The 16,184-nt window shown below is 33.1% G+C and overlaps 3 protein-coding genes across 3 annotated transcripts; all 3 read right to left on the bottom strand.

The window, feature by feature from the left end:
• Positions 1-2,281, bottom strand: LOC114742794 (glutamate receptor 2.9-like). Its single transcript, XM_028931009.1, has 4 exons — positions 1,928-2,281; positions 1,485-1,824; positions 946-1,358; positions 1-438 (listed from the first exon to the last, which is right to left on the bottom strand). The coding sequence occupies exons 1-4, from the start codon at positions 2,279-2,281 to the stop codon at positions 1-3; spliced, it is 1,545 nt and encodes a 514-aa protein (XP_028786842.1).
• A 3,614-nt stretch (positions 2,282-5,895) lies between these two features.
• LOC114742793 (glutamate receptor 2.9-like) lies at positions 5,896-7,650 on the bottom strand. The gene is made up of 4 exons (XM_028931007.1): positions 7,330-7,650; positions 6,911-7,238; positions 6,402-6,811; positions 5,896-6,300 (listed from the first exon to the last, which is right to left on the bottom strand). The coding sequence occupies exons 1-4, from the start codon at positions 7,648-7,650 to the stop codon at positions 5,896-5,898; spliced, it is 1,464 nt and encodes a 487-aa protein (XP_028786840.1).
• A 1,600-nt stretch (positions 7,651-9,250) lies between these two features.
• LOC114742792 (glutamate receptor 2.9-like) lies at positions 9,251-11,692 on the bottom strand. Its single transcript, XM_028931006.1, has 4 exons — positions 11,333-11,692; positions 10,482-10,806; positions 9,975-10,387; positions 9,251-9,845 (listed from the first exon to the last, which is right to left on the bottom strand). Exons 1-4 carry the CDS (start codon positions 11,690-11,692, stop codon positions 9,402-9,404), a joined length of 1,542 nt encoding a protein of 513 aa, XP_028786839.1. The 3' UTR covers positions 9,251-9,401.
• Positions 11,693-16,184: the final 4,492 nt, after the last annotated feature.

Genomic DNA, 16,184 nt, shown 5'->3' with positions numbered 1-16,184 from the left:
CTAGTGCACGTCTTCCACGTCATATACCTCAATTGTTTGTTGGTTATTTGATTTATTATCTTTGTTCATTGATGAGTTAAAGTCTCTTGTGATTGTAGAACCCTTCCTTAATTGACTTGCTTTCTTAGAATATCGAACCACCAATGTTTTGCTATAAGTTTTTGCCAACATCATCGGTTTTCTCCAAATACCACTTTCTGAAACTACCAAAGCCAAAAATGTTAGGCCTCCAATCACAATGAATAAACCTCCAAAACTATACGTGGTGAGACTAGTGCTGGTATTCTCAGACGACGACCCCTTATTTTGTTCTACGACTTCATCGTCATCTCTACTTCCAAAATATTTTCGTTCAATCTGCTCCATTGCGTCACTTTCAGTGACATTTAATATGGCTCTTGAAAAATACGAGGTTATGCTCGAGTTTTTTGGGAACGCCTGGAAGACAAATAGCATAATGTTAAAAGTCGGAATAATCAAGGCCCTACGAGTAGTTGATGTAAAGATCTTAATTTCATCACTAAAAATGTAGGAATTTAAGGGCCCAAGATGAAATTTCATTCTCAATAGATAATATGGCATATGTTTTTAATATATTTTGTAATATACTCCCTCCAGTCTATAGTATAAGATGTTGGTTAGAAAAAAATTATTGTTCAAAATATAAGAAGTTGTCAGGATAATTAATGTAATTTTTTCACTTATGCCCCTATTAAATATAGAAGAGAGAGGAGAGACAATAAAAATATAACATTAAGGGTAACTTTATCATTTTTTGGGGGGTTAAAATAGGAAAACTCTATTGTTTCAGAATAAACTTAATGACTAAATTTTCATCTCTTGATATGTGGGAAAAGTTAACTAACTTCTTATACTCATATAGGATTTAATCAATTTTAGTTCTGAATAGTATTGATATTAAAGTAGGGAAACAAAGAAACTTACGAAACCAAAACCGCCGGTGTGGTAACTAAGTCCGGACATGGCATAACTGGGACCACATTCCTTGAGGAAGACCTTAATATAGGGAGCTTCATCAAAAATAGCATCAACACCGCCATTTCTGCTTCCTTTGTCCAAGGCATCTTTGTATTCTTCGATGGTGCGGAAAGACTTTAGTCTTGATTCATCAAGCTTCAAGCGATCCACTAGCAAATCTCTGACAAATGAGTCACGTTGGTATCCAACGTTAATTTGAGGATCTCTCATGACATCATTAAGACCGATGTAATCAGGTTGTAATTGATCTACTGTCAGTATTGATGACAAGCTTGCTGTGTAGCTTTGCATGAGGATACCCGCTAATATCAACCACAACACCAACACAAACCTCGAACAATTCTTCACTAATGATTCTCCTATGAAATTAATTAAACAAATGTGTAAGTACAGACTTCGTACATATATATAGGATGATGCTTCTCATAAACTACAAAACAACAAGTAGAGATTTAGCATATGAGGACAAGAAGATTAAAATTTACTTTCAGGAAGAACTGCTTGTGTTAAAGGGAGCCACAAGAATGATACAGCTTTATTTAGTTGTTCTCTTGGTGGTGGTGGATTGCCGGGTCCTGCATTCTCATTATGGACATGACGTTCCATGAACCGTAAAGTACATCCTATAAAAATACTGAACATGACGATCGACAGCCAAAGATCCCAACTGAAAGGTCGTACGAAATTCCACATGTGCTTGTTCCAGTTCTGTTCTTGTCGAACTTTTACAAGCATTTTTACACCTGACTCTGCGTATGGTAGTGTAAGGTCTACATAATTTGATCGATTTGCCACAATCGTTACATCTCCCACCACAGCATCATACTTTTCATAAAAACAATGAATCAAACATTAAATTTATGTGCATATATATTATACATCGATCATTTAAAAAAGTGGCATTTCAATGTGGACAATCATGTCTCACCTGTCCAGGAATATTTTGAAGGAGTGTGTCGTAGGTTCCTGCGCTGCCTCCAATGTCGTTTACGAAAGCTCTAAATTCAACAGAAACATTGAAACCTATGTTCTGAAGGTGAGTTGTCGTAGCATTGAAAACCTCGATGGAGAAGCCAGTAACCTTCACCAACTGTTTATCACTTGGATTCACTTGTACATCTACAAATTGAGTGAAACCAGGTTTCTTAGGCACACCAATTATCAACTTCTTGCCCCCCAAAAGTGGGACTACGCCATCACATGTCCCAAGCTGAGCGATGAACCAAACAATAAAAGAAATGAGGCAGACGTAGTCATAGTAAGAAAACTTTGGTTTCGCCATAATCATCAGAATAAATGAAGGAATGGATTAGTGACTTAGTCTGAGTTCAAGTTCTTATACGAAGTAATCAGTGTGCTGCGTATATTCTTTCGTGTGCTGTAAAAACAACAGCAAAGGGAACTATGGCCCTTATTAGTTTGTTCAATTTTCTTTGTCTTTAGGCAAACAGAATAATTTTTCAGGTGAGACAAACCAATGAAGCAAAATATAGGATCTATTTGGTTGGACAGTAACACAAGTTTCTCAATTCATGTCCAGTGGGGCCAAATTTTTGTGGAAGATACTCCTCTGATCCTTAATATATAATCTAATTATTGAGTTGACTTTAGCCCTAAATATAATACCTATTTTTTATATTTATCAATTTTTTTTTAAATTACTCCTATGGATACTTCCTCAACCATCATCAAATAGAAGATGAATAAAGGATATTAAAAAAGATGACTATAGTGTTTTAAGAAAAACATGTCATATTTCTTATGATTAACTAACTTACCTAACTGCTTTAATATAATCAAATTAGTTAAATAGGTTTTATATTAAGGACCGGAGGAGTACTTTTTAATTTGTAGGAATATATTTGTGTGGTTTAGTGTCGGGGACCATTCGGGTGACAAACGTTTCTGAAATCTTATTGATTTGTTCGGGTGGATTTTGGGATGAAGCAGCTGCAAGTGACAGGGACCTAAAGATATATTTTGTAATTATATAAGATTTCCTTGTCAACAAATGGAAGCCCGTATCAAACGAATGAAAAGTCCTTCCTAGAGATGACACCGAAATTAAACATCATCTTAAAGCCTATAATTTGGTACTCCGCCGGTTCTTAATATAAGACCCAATTATTGAGTCAGTTTTGGTCCTAAATATAAGACTCATTTCTCATATTTATCAGTTTTCTCTAAATTACTCCTATGAATACTCCCTTAACCATAATCAACTAGAAGAGGAAGAGGGGGTATTAAGAAAGATTATTATAATATTTTAGGAAAAATGTATTACATTTTTTATAATTAACTAACTTACCTAACTTCTTTAATATAATCAAATTAGTTAAATGGGTCTTATATTAAAGACTGGAGGAATATTATGTTACTTGTAAGAATTTCTTTGAATTATAAGGTAAATTAATCCTGGAAAAAATCAGCATCTTGGAATAAAATGTGAAATTTCTCAATCATGTGTACTCAATTGATAATTTCTCAATCATGTGTACTCAATTGATAATTTGAACATTTTAAACGGAACAAAAAAAGGGTCGAATTAATTAGATGAAACACCATATATGCTGGCCTTCGAAGTCTATCTGTTCATGTTTTTCTCTTTTTGAACTCAAATTCATTTTGAACCGTCCGTTTGGCTTGGATTATAAAATAATTGCTTCTTTTTTCCCCTTGGAAGAGGAAATTAATATAACTTTTTATCCTATATTTGAAGATGAAATATTTTTATGACGGTTTGAGACAAGATTTGCATTAATATTAATTCTGTTCAAATCAAATATATATTTGGACAAAGATGTTGGATACGTAGGGCTAAATAATTGGAAGTAAGAATGAGTTGGATTGCGACATTGAGAAGACTTTTATCCGGGATGCTTCGGAGAAGCTAAGAGCAAAGTCAAAACCGTGTAATTAATTCCATAGTAGACATTACACCTGTAACGTCCTGAATTTATTTTAGGAACTAGAGATCTTACGAAGGCGTTAGAAGTTAGAACTAAGTATTGTAGGAAATCACTAACCTAATTGCATCATCACACCGTTATTAATTATAAGCTTCTAAACTTCCCATATGTTGATTAATTAAATTCTTAATCATAATTAAAGATGTATGAAGCAAGCCATAATCGGTGCCAGGTATCAAACTTGTCTTCATATTCTTTTGAGCACAGAAGCTCATCAGTAACAGCTGTCGACTACGTTCAAAATTAAATAAAGTTTTTTTATAGTTGTACAAAAAACTAATAATAAGTTATTAAATAAATACTTTATGATTAAATAGATCACTTAGTTATAATCGAGTGAAGTAAGCATTTGATCTGACATATTAATCTTGTATTTCTGACATTTTCAACATTAAAAATTGCCACGCGTTGGATATTTTTAGAGATCAATCTCAGTTTATTTCAAGACCATTCAAAAACAGAAACTAGTTTGCTTAGACGTATATTTAGGATAGAAAAGAGTAATATTTAAACTAATAAATAATCTATGTCCGTTAGCTATCTTTCTTGGTAATTTACTTAATTCTTTCCCGTGGTTGAACATCATCGGCTTGACTCGTTCATGAGAAACTACGAGTCAAACCGACCAAAATCTATAGTTCACATAAAGACACACACAATGCAGCGCTCGGTCGGCCCGATTATGGAAAACAGATTTTATGAAATTAACATTTGATTTTTTTGGCCAACGGAAATTAATATTTGAATTGATCAAATCCCAATGTTCCATCTCGATCCTATTAGTTTATTAGGCCTAATGAATTGATTTAGCTAGCGAGTGACCTAATTGTTTGACTTTTAATTTAATCTTCTTTTTTTTGGAAAAATATTAGGATAGATTTTTAGTTGTGTTACCAAATTTTTGAACAAAAATATATACACACACATGATAACATATGTACATGTTTTCTTTTTTATACCAGGCTTCTCTACGAATATAATTTACAGTTCAAGTTACTCGGTGTTTTACATACTCAGCTTTTTCAAGAATCATAAAGAGAAAAACAATATATATCTTTGGAGGAAAATAAAACTAATCATCTATATGTGTGTGAAATTTTATATATATATATATATATATCAAAAGGAAATAAGAGGCTACCCAGTGGCATACGTGAACGCTTAAATATGAGAGGCCATAGGCACAATCCGCCTGTAAGTCGTTAATACCTGCTACTTTAAATTATATTTAAAAAAAAACAAAAAGAGGAAAAACAAGAGTTAAAAAAAACGGAAAAGGTAGTACAATACCGGTACTACATAATATTAGCATATAATACATGTATCCGTTTCAGTCAGTTAGGTCAAAGTAGATGAGCTGTCAGCATTTGGTTCGTGCCACGTGTATTGTGGGTTTCTGTCCCTCACTCCTGTGTGATGTAAAAGGAAAGGATTTCTCCTCTTTCCTTCCCTTCTTTTCACCCCGTTTTTTTAAAAAACCATAACGTCAACAATTAAATGATTTCTATTTTATTTCTTTACAAAATGTTTGTTTTATTTTCTTTAATGAAGTTTGAAAGTATTCATATCAAATTTTAGTAGTATAAATTTAATTATTTATTTTTAATTTATAATTTAATACTTCATAATAATTTCATGAAAGATTAAACATGAATCATTCAATTGTAGAGATATAATGATTAGAAAAGTAGTGGAGGAGGGAAGAGGATGTGACAAGACCGAAGCATATTTTATGGATATCCTTGGTTTCTGGCATATAAATGTATAAAATATCTGGGATTTAACAAATCTGGAAACACAACTCACCAGCAATATCCTACTTTTCACATCCTACGTTAGCTCTAAATTCGAATCTCTATCGTCAAACCATTTACTCAGCAAAATCAACTACTGACTTGCGTACCACATTTTTTAATTTTATTAACCGTTATCTGTTTCCATCTGGTGAATCTGAAGCTGAAGTATCTATCGCAGCTGGAGAATCAGAGCTTGGATGAACAGTGTTATCTCTGGAACGTGTAGGAGTACTACCGAACAAATACTTCTCACTGTAAGCTCTAGCCATTGAAATGGGTTTTTGCCAAATAACACTTTCTGAGACTATCAGTGCCAAAACCGTAGCGATTCCAGTGACCAAGAAAAGCCCTTGAAAGCTATGAAAAGTAAGGTTCGTTGTAGTTGTTGATGACACTTGCCCAGTTTGATCTTGGACTCTTCCATTGTCATCATCCCCAAAATATTTCTTCTGAATACGATCCATTATATCACTCTCAGTCACATTCAAGATAGCTCTTGAAAAGTGAGAGGTTAGATTAGAGCCAAGCTGAAATGCCTGAAAATAAATAAAACTTGCAGTAAAATTTAATGGCGTAATTAATCTACCTTAAATGACTACCAAATAGATAAACCTTTATGTGAGAAAGAGACACTTACAAAACCAAAGCCATCTGCTCGATAGGTTGGTCCGGCCATCACGTAGTTGGATCCAAATTTATTAAGGTAAAGCTTAAGAAAAGGAATTTCGTCAAATATAGCTGCGACACCACCTCCCTGGCTTCCTTTTGATAAAGCTTGGTGATATTCAGAAAGGTTATCATAAGCCCTCAGCTTGGAGGGATCAAGCTTTAATCTGTTCACCAAAAGATCCCTTACGAAAGAATTAGCTTGATAGCCAACATAATAACCCCCTTTTCTAAGATCATTCACATTCAGAAAACTAGGCTGTAGCTGATCCACCGTTAGTATCGTTGTCAAGCTCGCAGTGTAACTCTGCATCAGCACGAAGGCTAATAATAGCCAAACCATCAACACAAATCTCGAACAGCTCTTGACTACAACCTCTCCTGAAAGTTGAACAATAGTTTGAACCATACTATATATGATGAAATGGAATAATCAATCAGAGGATATATGTGGATAAAGGAGTGAGTTTTAAAACTTACGATCAGGAAGCACGGCCTGTAATAATGGAAACCATAGAATGGTGACTACGTTGAGCTGTTTCGGTGAAGTAGTTTGGGATCCTCTTTCAGGCAAATTGTTCACATTTCGTTCCATGATTGATATGACGAAACCAATAGAGATAGAGGCGATGGCTATGCTAAGCCACAGGCCCCAACTGAAGGGTTTCACGAAAATCCACATGGTTCGGTGCCTCCCATGTTTGGCTGTTACTATCATCGATACTCCTGTCTCCGTGTATGGCAGCGTAAAATCCACAAACCTCGAACGGTTGGCCACGATCGTCACGTCTCCCACCACAGCATCGTACTGTGTTCCATGAAATTTCCAACAAGAAAATGGGAAATTTTATCATTCAGAAGGGAAAAAAGTTCTGTTTTAATGATCGATGGCTAGTTACCTTTTCAGGAATTTGCTGGATGAGGGAATCGTATGTGCCGGCGCTTTGTCCTGTTTGATTGACGTAGGGAATAAACTCAGGAGAAACCTTAAAGGGTAGGTGCTTTATTACGGCATTAAAGACATCAATGCAATATCCTCCAGAGACTTTGTACTTATTTTCACGAGGTTCCCATCGTACTTTCACGAATTGGGTGAAACCATCTTTCTTTGGTACGCCTATTCTCAGCAAATTGGGTGACCCATTCACAGTCTGGGAGTTTTGTAGCAGAAGAAGCTGCAAAAGAAGCCAGAAGAGAAGGCACTTCAAGGACTTAGCCATCTGACCACTACTCATGAGTTAACTGTCCTTTGGTTTTAAATTTGCTAATATATGCCTATATAAGGATTAGTTAAATATTTAAGGAAAATAGGAAAAACTTAAAACTTTGCAGTGGGAAATTATATACTGTGCCAATCCTTTTCTTGACCAATTCACATTTGGAATAATTAAAATAATCATCTTTATCAATTGGCCCACGCAAACGAGTAAATTTTGAAATAAAACATCATTTTTATTGGGCGGAAAGGCTGATTATAGTTATTTCGTAATAAAGTCAAGACACAAGTTACTGTTTCATGAATTAGTAATATATGCACGACGTGTTAGCATAATCGAGTCATCAACACGAATAGATACCTGAATATTCTTTATATGTGACGAAGAAATATCTGACTTTGGTACAGCATCATCTTTTTATGCTTTTAGCTAATAAAAAAAAATTCTCGAATGACGATTTTTCAATCTAATTATTTTTGTTTTGTAAAATTAAACTTAATTAACATATCAAGTTGTTAACACTTAGAATTGCAACATTGACCTTTTTGTTATTAAAATTGACAATGTTAGGATGATATTACTACAAATACATTTTATAAAATTAAGAGACTAAGTGTAAAAAATTATGGAACCTACATCGATTTTTTCCGAAAAAGTTATAATAAACAATTTAAATATTGTTATAGATGTATAAAAACTGTGTTTTAGTTTTCTTTTGGGCTTTGTCTGATTTTCATATTTATATATGAGCCCATGTTCGTATCCGCCCAGCTCAAGAAGTTCTACTTCGGCCCATGAGTTTATTTGGATGAATGTTAGCCCATAACATAGTAACGACAAAAGTTCAAATCCAACACAAATCCTATGGTGAAGTATCAGCATTTTTTCGGCATGTATCATAAATAATCCTCTTGCGAGGGACTTATTGAGATTGCCTTTCAATGACCTTAACTTAGAAAAAAAAAATGAAGAAAAAGAAAAAGGGGAAAAGTATATTTTACATTAAAATGTTCACATTAAATTCTAGAATTTTTGATGGAATTGACATATTACATATAATTAATTTTCCAAGGCATACAGGCATGACCATAGGGAGAGCAGGCTTCAGTTTCTTCAGTGTTCATCCGTGTTTTATGAGAGGGGACTTTATGCGGACAAGTAGTTATATACTACCAAAACGACGTGCTCTTATATACTGCCATGTTAATTTCCTTGAAACATCAGTTTTTGACTTGCTAACATATCGTTCAGAGAATTTAAGGGGACCATGCAAGGTAGAGATTAGGAAGGCCACATATTGATCTTTAAATATGCTTTACTTGAAATGTCGATGGTGTTGACTCTTTTTCATTTCCTGTGCTTCATTTCAACATTTTAATGGTGATGGGAAGGAGAAAACGATGTGTTCCAAATTGGAATTCTCAATTTCTAAAACGGGTGCTGCTTTTTTTTTTTTTTTTAACCAAAACAATAATTGCTTCTCTTTAACTTTCTTCATGCTTTTGCAGATTGATAAGTTTCTTCAAATTGCAAACTTGAGTATCAAACAAAAGCCTGGCGCAAATTTTAAACAAAAAAAAAATGAAACCAAGGGGGCAAAAAGAAAAAGAAATATACATGGTTTTCGTATACAACTTGACTATTACTACTTCACACAAACTGATTACTCTAAATCTTAAAACTTATTAGGAGTTGATCCGATATCACTACATACTAAATTAATTATCCAAGCAATGTCTTAGCTAAGTAGCCGCTTAAGGAAGAGATGCCACCAATATCTTTGCGTGGTTATAGTATCCATCTTCTGATCCAATATTTTCTCTGTTTATAGAACCTTCTCCATCCTCAACATTTCTTCTTGCTGTAGAACTTTCCTCTGACGGATTAATTCTTGTACAACTCCGACCCAACAATCCATTGCTATACATTTTCATTAGCATAACATGTCTTCTCCAAACACGATGTTCAGAGACTAACAAAGCTAGCAGTGAAAGAATTCCAAACACCACAAACAAACCTGCAAAGCTGTATGCGCTGAGGCTGGCACTATCACCATCTAACGATGAAGTAGATACGCCATCATTAGCGTCATGAGTTTTAAAATAGTTATCCTCGATGCAGTCCATTTCATTACTCTCGCTTACATTTAATATCGCTTGAGAGAAGTACGAGGTTAAGGTGGAATTCTTACGAAATGCCTGAAAAATTATTCCAAAACGCAGACATGTTACGAATAGCATTGAAATTTCCAACCATATCAGCAAACAAAAGTTCTGCATAACACACCAACGTATATATCCCAAAAGAAAATATAGAATGGAACTTACAAAGCCAAATCCACCAGTGCGGTGCCTAGGCCCAACCATGGCATAATTTGAACCATATTTCTTAAGGAAGACTTTCATGTAGGGAACTTCGTCAAAAATTGCATCGACGCCACCTTTACGGCTTCCTTTGTCCAAGGCCTCCTTGTAACTTTCGATGCCAGCGTATTCCTTCACCCTTGAACTATCAATCTTCAAGCTATCAACCAGTAAGCCGCGGATGAATGAGCCATAGTGGCATCCAACGTAAATGTTGGGATCTGTTCTAATTTCATACTCACTAGAAAAACGAGGTTGTAGCTGATGTACGGTCAAGATTGATGACAGGCATGCCGTGTAACTTTGCATCAGTACAAATACTAGAATCAGCCACATCACCAGCACAAACCTAGAACAATTTTTGGCCAATGATTCTCCTACCAATAGTACAGAAGTCAATTAATAAAGAAAAACAAATAGGAAGAAAGGGAGACATATTGAATCTTGCGTGTGCAAGGCTATGATACTTACTTTCAGGAAAAACCGCTTGCACTACGGGAAGCCACAAGATAGAAACCCCACTAAGTTGCTTTTTGATTGAAGAATTTTGGCGTGTTGAACCTTCCTGGACATTGCATTCCATGAATATTATGACAGCCCCCGTGAAAATACAAACCACGACAATGCATAACCACATGTCCCAGGTAAATGGTCGTACAAAAATCCACATATTCAAGCGTGGATCATGTCGACCTTTCACAAGCATCCTGAGGTCAGACTGTGCATATGGCAACGTAAAATCTACGAAGTTCGACCTGTTTGCCACGATCGTCAAATCCGCCACTGCAGCATCGTACTATTCATAAAAAGGAAAGTCGAATGTTCAAGTTAGAATCTTTATCTGAATTATGGTGAAGGATGAAATTCAAAACATCCTGTTGCTAAAATACCATCTCCTGTATTAATTATAAAACCTCTTTTTGTAGATTACAAACAAGATCTTATAATTAAGATCGGAGATAGTAGTGAAGAGGATGGATATTCTAAGCCTGAACCAAATTAACCTCGTCATACAGTCAGCTGGTCTGCAAGAACAATAGAAACAGATTTCTTAAATTGTATTGCTACTGAATTGAAAAGAGATAAAAATACACGGGGCTTCTGTGAAAACCCATATTAGGATTACAAAACTGGACAGGTCGTTAAACCGAATGATGAGATACTGATGATTTAAGAGTGAACGGTTCGAATGGTCTCTTCTCTAATCATACTAACTAATCTCTATACTTCAGGAGATCATGTTCACACTAACAGTGTTATACATATGTGCATCCGCGCGCGCGCGCGCGCACGCTCATCCAGGATATAGTATAGTGTCTAACCTTTCCTTGGTGAACCTCGTAGACGAGTCCATCATAACCCCCACTAGTTTTTCCACTTTTGTCGACAAAAGCACTAAACTCGTAGGAAATATTGTAATTTGAACGCCGAAGGTAAGCTATTGTAGCCAAGAAAACGTCAATTGAATAGCCAGTAACATTCAAGAGCTGAGTCTTGTTGAAAGGATTCAGTTGTGCATCCACAAACTGGATGAAGCTTGGTTTCTTAGGGACACCAATTATCAACTTCTTCCCTCCAAGGAGTGACCCTGCATCATCGCTTGCTCCAATCTCAGCTGTTAACAAGACAGCAAAAGAAATCATTATAAGGTAAGCATGGCAATAGAAATTTAGGCTGGCCATCTCGTATAAGTTACGTGAGCAAGAAAAATGAAGAAATTGAGAAGCAAGTTGGCTCTATATGGTCTGAGTTTGTGCAGCTTTATATATTCCTTTATTTATATGATGAACTAGCACGCTTCTGTGATGGTGACTTGTATTTGGCCATTTGCTATGGGATGTTAATTCGTTAGTTACAACGGATTTGAATCCATGGCTCTCTGGTCCCAAAAAAAAGGGAATAATATCGATGACTTGAGTCTTGATATAGCTAGCTTCAATCTTCAAGTCTGAGCCCATGATCGGTTGATTGCGAGTCTTCAAAGTTATTTGCTCTAGTGGTTAGTTATATATGAGACTGACTTGTTCGCAGTTTATGAGTCTTGTCAAGTTACAATAATGCTTTTCAAAGAAAGAGCTTCATTATGCAATTATATATGGAATCACTGAAATGGACAAACCTTTGGCTTGACTCGACCTATGCAAATTTCCAACTTCGCCGAAGAGGTGAACAAATATATAACACTGATTTTTATGTTTTACATGAAATTTTGAAGGGGAAAAAAAAAACAGAAACTCACAATATATAATTTATGAATTGTGGACCTTGATAGATTTTTTTTCTTACCAACAACTTATTAGAGTTCTATATATTATATATAAATTAAAATTATTTAATACTATTTTTTATTAACGTATTATTTATTTTCTATTAATATTTGAATCCTTGACTGTTGGGCCCAAAAAAAAAAAAAGAAAGAAATCTTGACTTCAGAGCCAGCTTTGATCAAGTCTATGCTCTCTTTGGTTTATTCAAGTCTCATATTTAATTTACACGCGGTCTCCCTGAAACCTGAATACCGCAGGATTCCCAGAAATTTCGAGGAAGACCATATATTGCTTTAAAGATTCATTCGGCTCCGGAATACTCATTTTTAAATAAAAATTAAATTGTATGAAATTCATTTCAATTATTTAATTATTTATTGTTAAATAAAAATCTTGAAATAATAGTTATATGTTTTATTTTATTATTTTATTTTTTAATTAAACTATTAAAATTTAAAAGTTCTTTAAATGTAATAAGAGCGAAGCCACAAAATGCACTGACTAGAGTTTTGACTATTCAATTAAGTATATTTTGAATATCCCTTCAGAATGTGACATTAAACCAAATCCGCTGGACCCAATAAAAAAGTCCGAAGCATGAATATTTTTTTGATGTAACGAAGCATGAATTCAAGTTTTTTGTGAGAAGAATCATTGACCTCAACCAAAAGCAAGAGTGTCAGGGCAGATAATTACCTATTAGATTAGTCGAATCAATGTCATATACTACTTCTGATTCTTGATACAATAACTGGTTAAAGAATTTAAATAGATTAAGAAAATTTATTAAGTTAATTATTTATAATAAATATGTGTTGTCTTCCGTTAAATACTCTTGCTAATAATATGTATTAACTAAAACTACTATTTAATGAAATATTTAACATGTGCAATTACTATAAAAATTACCTTAAAAAAATAAATATAAGAGACAAAATAGATTAGGATCTTATATTACGTATTTGATTTTTAAAATAATTTCACAACATAAAAGAGAAGTCATTGAAAACAAAATTGTGTGTAAGGGTATGAAATTTAAAAAGAAGTTACAATACTAAAAATATAAACCAATATGTTAATTTCATTTAAAATGGAATAAATTATGGAAAAATACTTAAAAATGAACTTTTGAAAAAAAAATTCTTATTTTTTCCGTTATTTGTTCCCCTCCCTTTGGCTATCGGATTTTGCTATGGTATGATTTAATTTTTACCATGTTAATTAATCTATTCCCCACCCCCACGCGCACGACTCTGATATCGCGGGCCCTGTATTAGAAAAAATAAATAAAAGATCATTAATTTCAATGGACAAGACAACTAGATAGTAATAAGTGCTTGATGAAAAAGGAATGTAATTACAATGTCTTAATGATTAATTAAAACGATCAACCCCTAGAAATTCATGAATGTTGTTTAGTTTGACGAAGGGGGTAAACGTATAACTATAAGTCTTTGTTTTTTTATTTTTGGGTCAATAGTACCTCTTATCCTTAATAAAAAAATCAATTGACTAATTTAAATAGATTAACAAAATAAGTTAAATTAGCTATTTATAATAAATAAGTATTGTCTTTCTTAAAATATTCTTACTAATTAAATGTATTGACTAGAATTACTATTATTAAAAGGATTACCTTAAAAAAATGCATAAATATAAGAGATGAAGTAAATTAGGGTTTTATATTTATAACCAAAATAAAATTCAAACGAGGTCTTATATTAAATATTGGAGGTAATATTATTTTAAGTCATTAATGACCCCATTTTTTTTTCATACATTAATAGTTTGATATTTGATGTATTTCTATTTTATAATATATTTTTATGTATAACTAAGGGATTTTATAATGTTTGAAGGGTTTAAAATATAATAGATACTCATATTTTGATTTAAGGAAATTGTATGAATTAATTTCTTAAAAGTGCATTTTTTATTATATTTTTATAATTCCCCTTTTGAAATGTATCTCTACTTTGATTCCAAGGAATATTTTATCAAGCAAAACATGGACCCCTTGGAAAACTACATTTGTGGCAGCCATGTGACATTACAAGAGGATTTTCTCATTATCTAAGTGAAAATTATCCAAAATATCTAGCCAGAATATCTCTTATCTTCCACCATAAATTAAAGAGTTTGAATAATTAATTTCTTTTGTGGATAATTCCCTTATTTTGAATTTGAATAAATATTTTATTCATATTCCATTATCCATTTAATTTTCCAAATATCCACATTATCATTTTTATCCTCTTTCTAAACCCTAACCCTAATTCATCCTACCACCATATCTTTATTCAAATTTGAGATATTATCCCTTTATCCAATATCATTTAAATTCAAAAGCTCTTTTACTATGGTTGCCATGAAGATCACACCAAATCAAGAGAATTCAAATTCAAAGTTCTATCAAGATTACAAGATAAAAAGAAGATAAAAGATCAAGTTAGAAGACTTAAGGGTTTCCTCATCCAACTAGGACAAATTCGAAAGCTATAAAAAGAGATCAAGGGAGCTATGGAGAAGCAACGAAGGCATCTACACTACACAAGCACAAGCATATACTTGGCTTCTTCTTGTGTCCAGTTGTTTCATTGTCTTCTTTTCATTATTTTCTTTTTACCATTATGGTGTCATCTAGCCATATGTGTGGCTAGTCCTCTTTGTTTCTGAGGATAAGGTGATGTGGCTTGAGTTTCTGTTTATATTAGAGAGTTTGATAGTTTTCTTATTTCAATCCATTAGTACGTTGCGTTTATGAATTTCCAAGGTTAGGATTTTTATTTCTTTTGTGGACTGATATTTGATTTGTGTTTTAGTTAAACAATTATGTTTTGAAGTTTTCAATAAATATATTTTTAGTTTCCTCATGACTCTATGAGTGTTTATCTTTATATATTTATATTTTGATTTGCATAAGTAGTTCGTGCTCTAAGGTTCTCGATAGATCACTCTTTTTAAGGAACAAGATATAATTGTTTAATTGAATTCACAAGCTAAGTGGTTTTTAAATGATTAATTGAAAGGTGATTATATACTAGTTCTCTAGGTATAATTATTAATTAATTAATCATGACTTAGATGTTATCTAGGGTTTTTCCTTTTGACTTAGTAATTGTTTTTATACAAACTCCTCATCCCTTTGAACCGTGATAGCTACTCATCAACGTCTTTGGGAAGTACATCATTTTGGTAAAGTCTTTGTTTCTTTTGTTTTCTTTTACTTACTGTTATTTTTTTTCTCAATTTATTTTCTTAAAAAATCAATCAATTTTATTTCCTACTCCTTCTTTCTCTACATCATGTTTTTCTTAGTTAAAAAAGTTTTCAAAATTTTAATAAAGCTCCTTATAGAAAGAAACGACCTAGGTTGATTTCTATACTATATAGGATTAATTTAGTTAAGTAATTTGAAAACTTACATGACAGGACGATCAATATTATAAATGGGATGTAACCTTTAACCCCTCGTTCACAAGAAATTTTTTAAGGTCACTGTCTTGCAAAACTATTAATGCCATATGGTTAAGTATTCAAATCAAACTCTGATTTAACGTTGATCAATTACCCGAAAGTTACTCCAATATTTCTAAAACAGGATGTTAATCTCAAAGTAGTGCGAGAGACTAATTGCTAATAGTGGATGCTATCAAATTGGACAAAATTCACCTAAGCAACATATACTAATAAAACATGATAACGTGCAAATTCTAGGCATTCTCATTAATATATATTATAATTTTCTTTTGCTACCGATATATAGCATAAAATTTTTAACGAAATGTATTATTAATAAATTATGAAAAATTATAATAAAAATATACCCTCATCCACGTGTAATAAAAATGCATTTTAGTTCATATTTTCTTTTGGGCTTTGTCAGATTTTCGTTTGTCATATTCAC

The sequence above is a fragment of the Neltuma alba genome, unplaced genomic scaffold (assembly GCF_004799145.2).
Source record: "Neltuma alba isolate B1F8T4 unplaced genomic scaffold, ASM479914v2 tig00003890_pilon, whole genome shotgun sequence".
NCBI lineage: Eukaryota > Viridiplantae > Streptophyta > Magnoliopsida > Fabales > Fabaceae > Neltuma > Neltuma alba.
The sequence above is the reverse complement of the archived record's forward strand: the minus strand, read 5'-3'. Positions and strand labels throughout refer to the sequence as shown.

Excerpts from the sequence above, each read along its gene's own strand:
- LOC114742793 (XM_028931007.1), bottom strand. The coding sequence starts at position 7,650 with ATGGCTAAGTCCTTGAAGTGCCTTCTCTTCTGGCTTCTTTTGCAGCTT. Across the intron at positions 7,239-7,329 it reads TCCAGCAAATTCCTGAAAAG|TACGATGCTGTGGTGGGAGA; the intron begins GTAACTAGCCAT and ends CATGGAACACAG. Across the intron at positions 6,812-6,910 it reads ACAGGCCGTGCTTCCTGATC|GAGAGGTTGTAGTCAAGAGC; the intron begins GTAAGTTTTAAA and ends TTCAACTTTCAG.
- LOC114742792 (XM_028931006.1), bottom strand. The coding sequence starts at position 11,692 with ATGGCCAGCCTAAATTTCTATTGCCATGCTTACCTTATAATGATTTCT. Across the intron at positions 10,807-11,332 it reads ACGAGGTTCACCAAGGAAAG|TACGATGCTGCAGTGGCGGA; the intron begins GTTAGACACTAT and ends TTTTATGAATAG. Across the intron at positions 10,388-10,481 it reads GCAAGCGGTTTTTCCTGAAA|GAGAATCATTGGCCAAAAAT; the intron begins GTAAGTATCATA and ends TACTATTGGTAG.
- LOC114742794 (XM_028931009.1), bottom strand. The coding sequence starts at position 2,281 with ATGGCGAAACCAAAGTTTTCTTACTATGACTACGTCTGCCTCATTTCT. Across the intron at positions 1,359-1,484 it reads ACAAGCAGTTCTTCCTGAAA|GAGAATCATTAGTGAAGAAT; the intron begins GTAAATTTTAAT and ends TTAATTTCATAG. Across the intron at positions 439-945 it reads ACACCGGCGGTTTTGGTTTC|GCGTTCCCAAAAAACTCGAG; the intron begins GTAAGTTTCTTT and ends TTTGTCTTCCAG.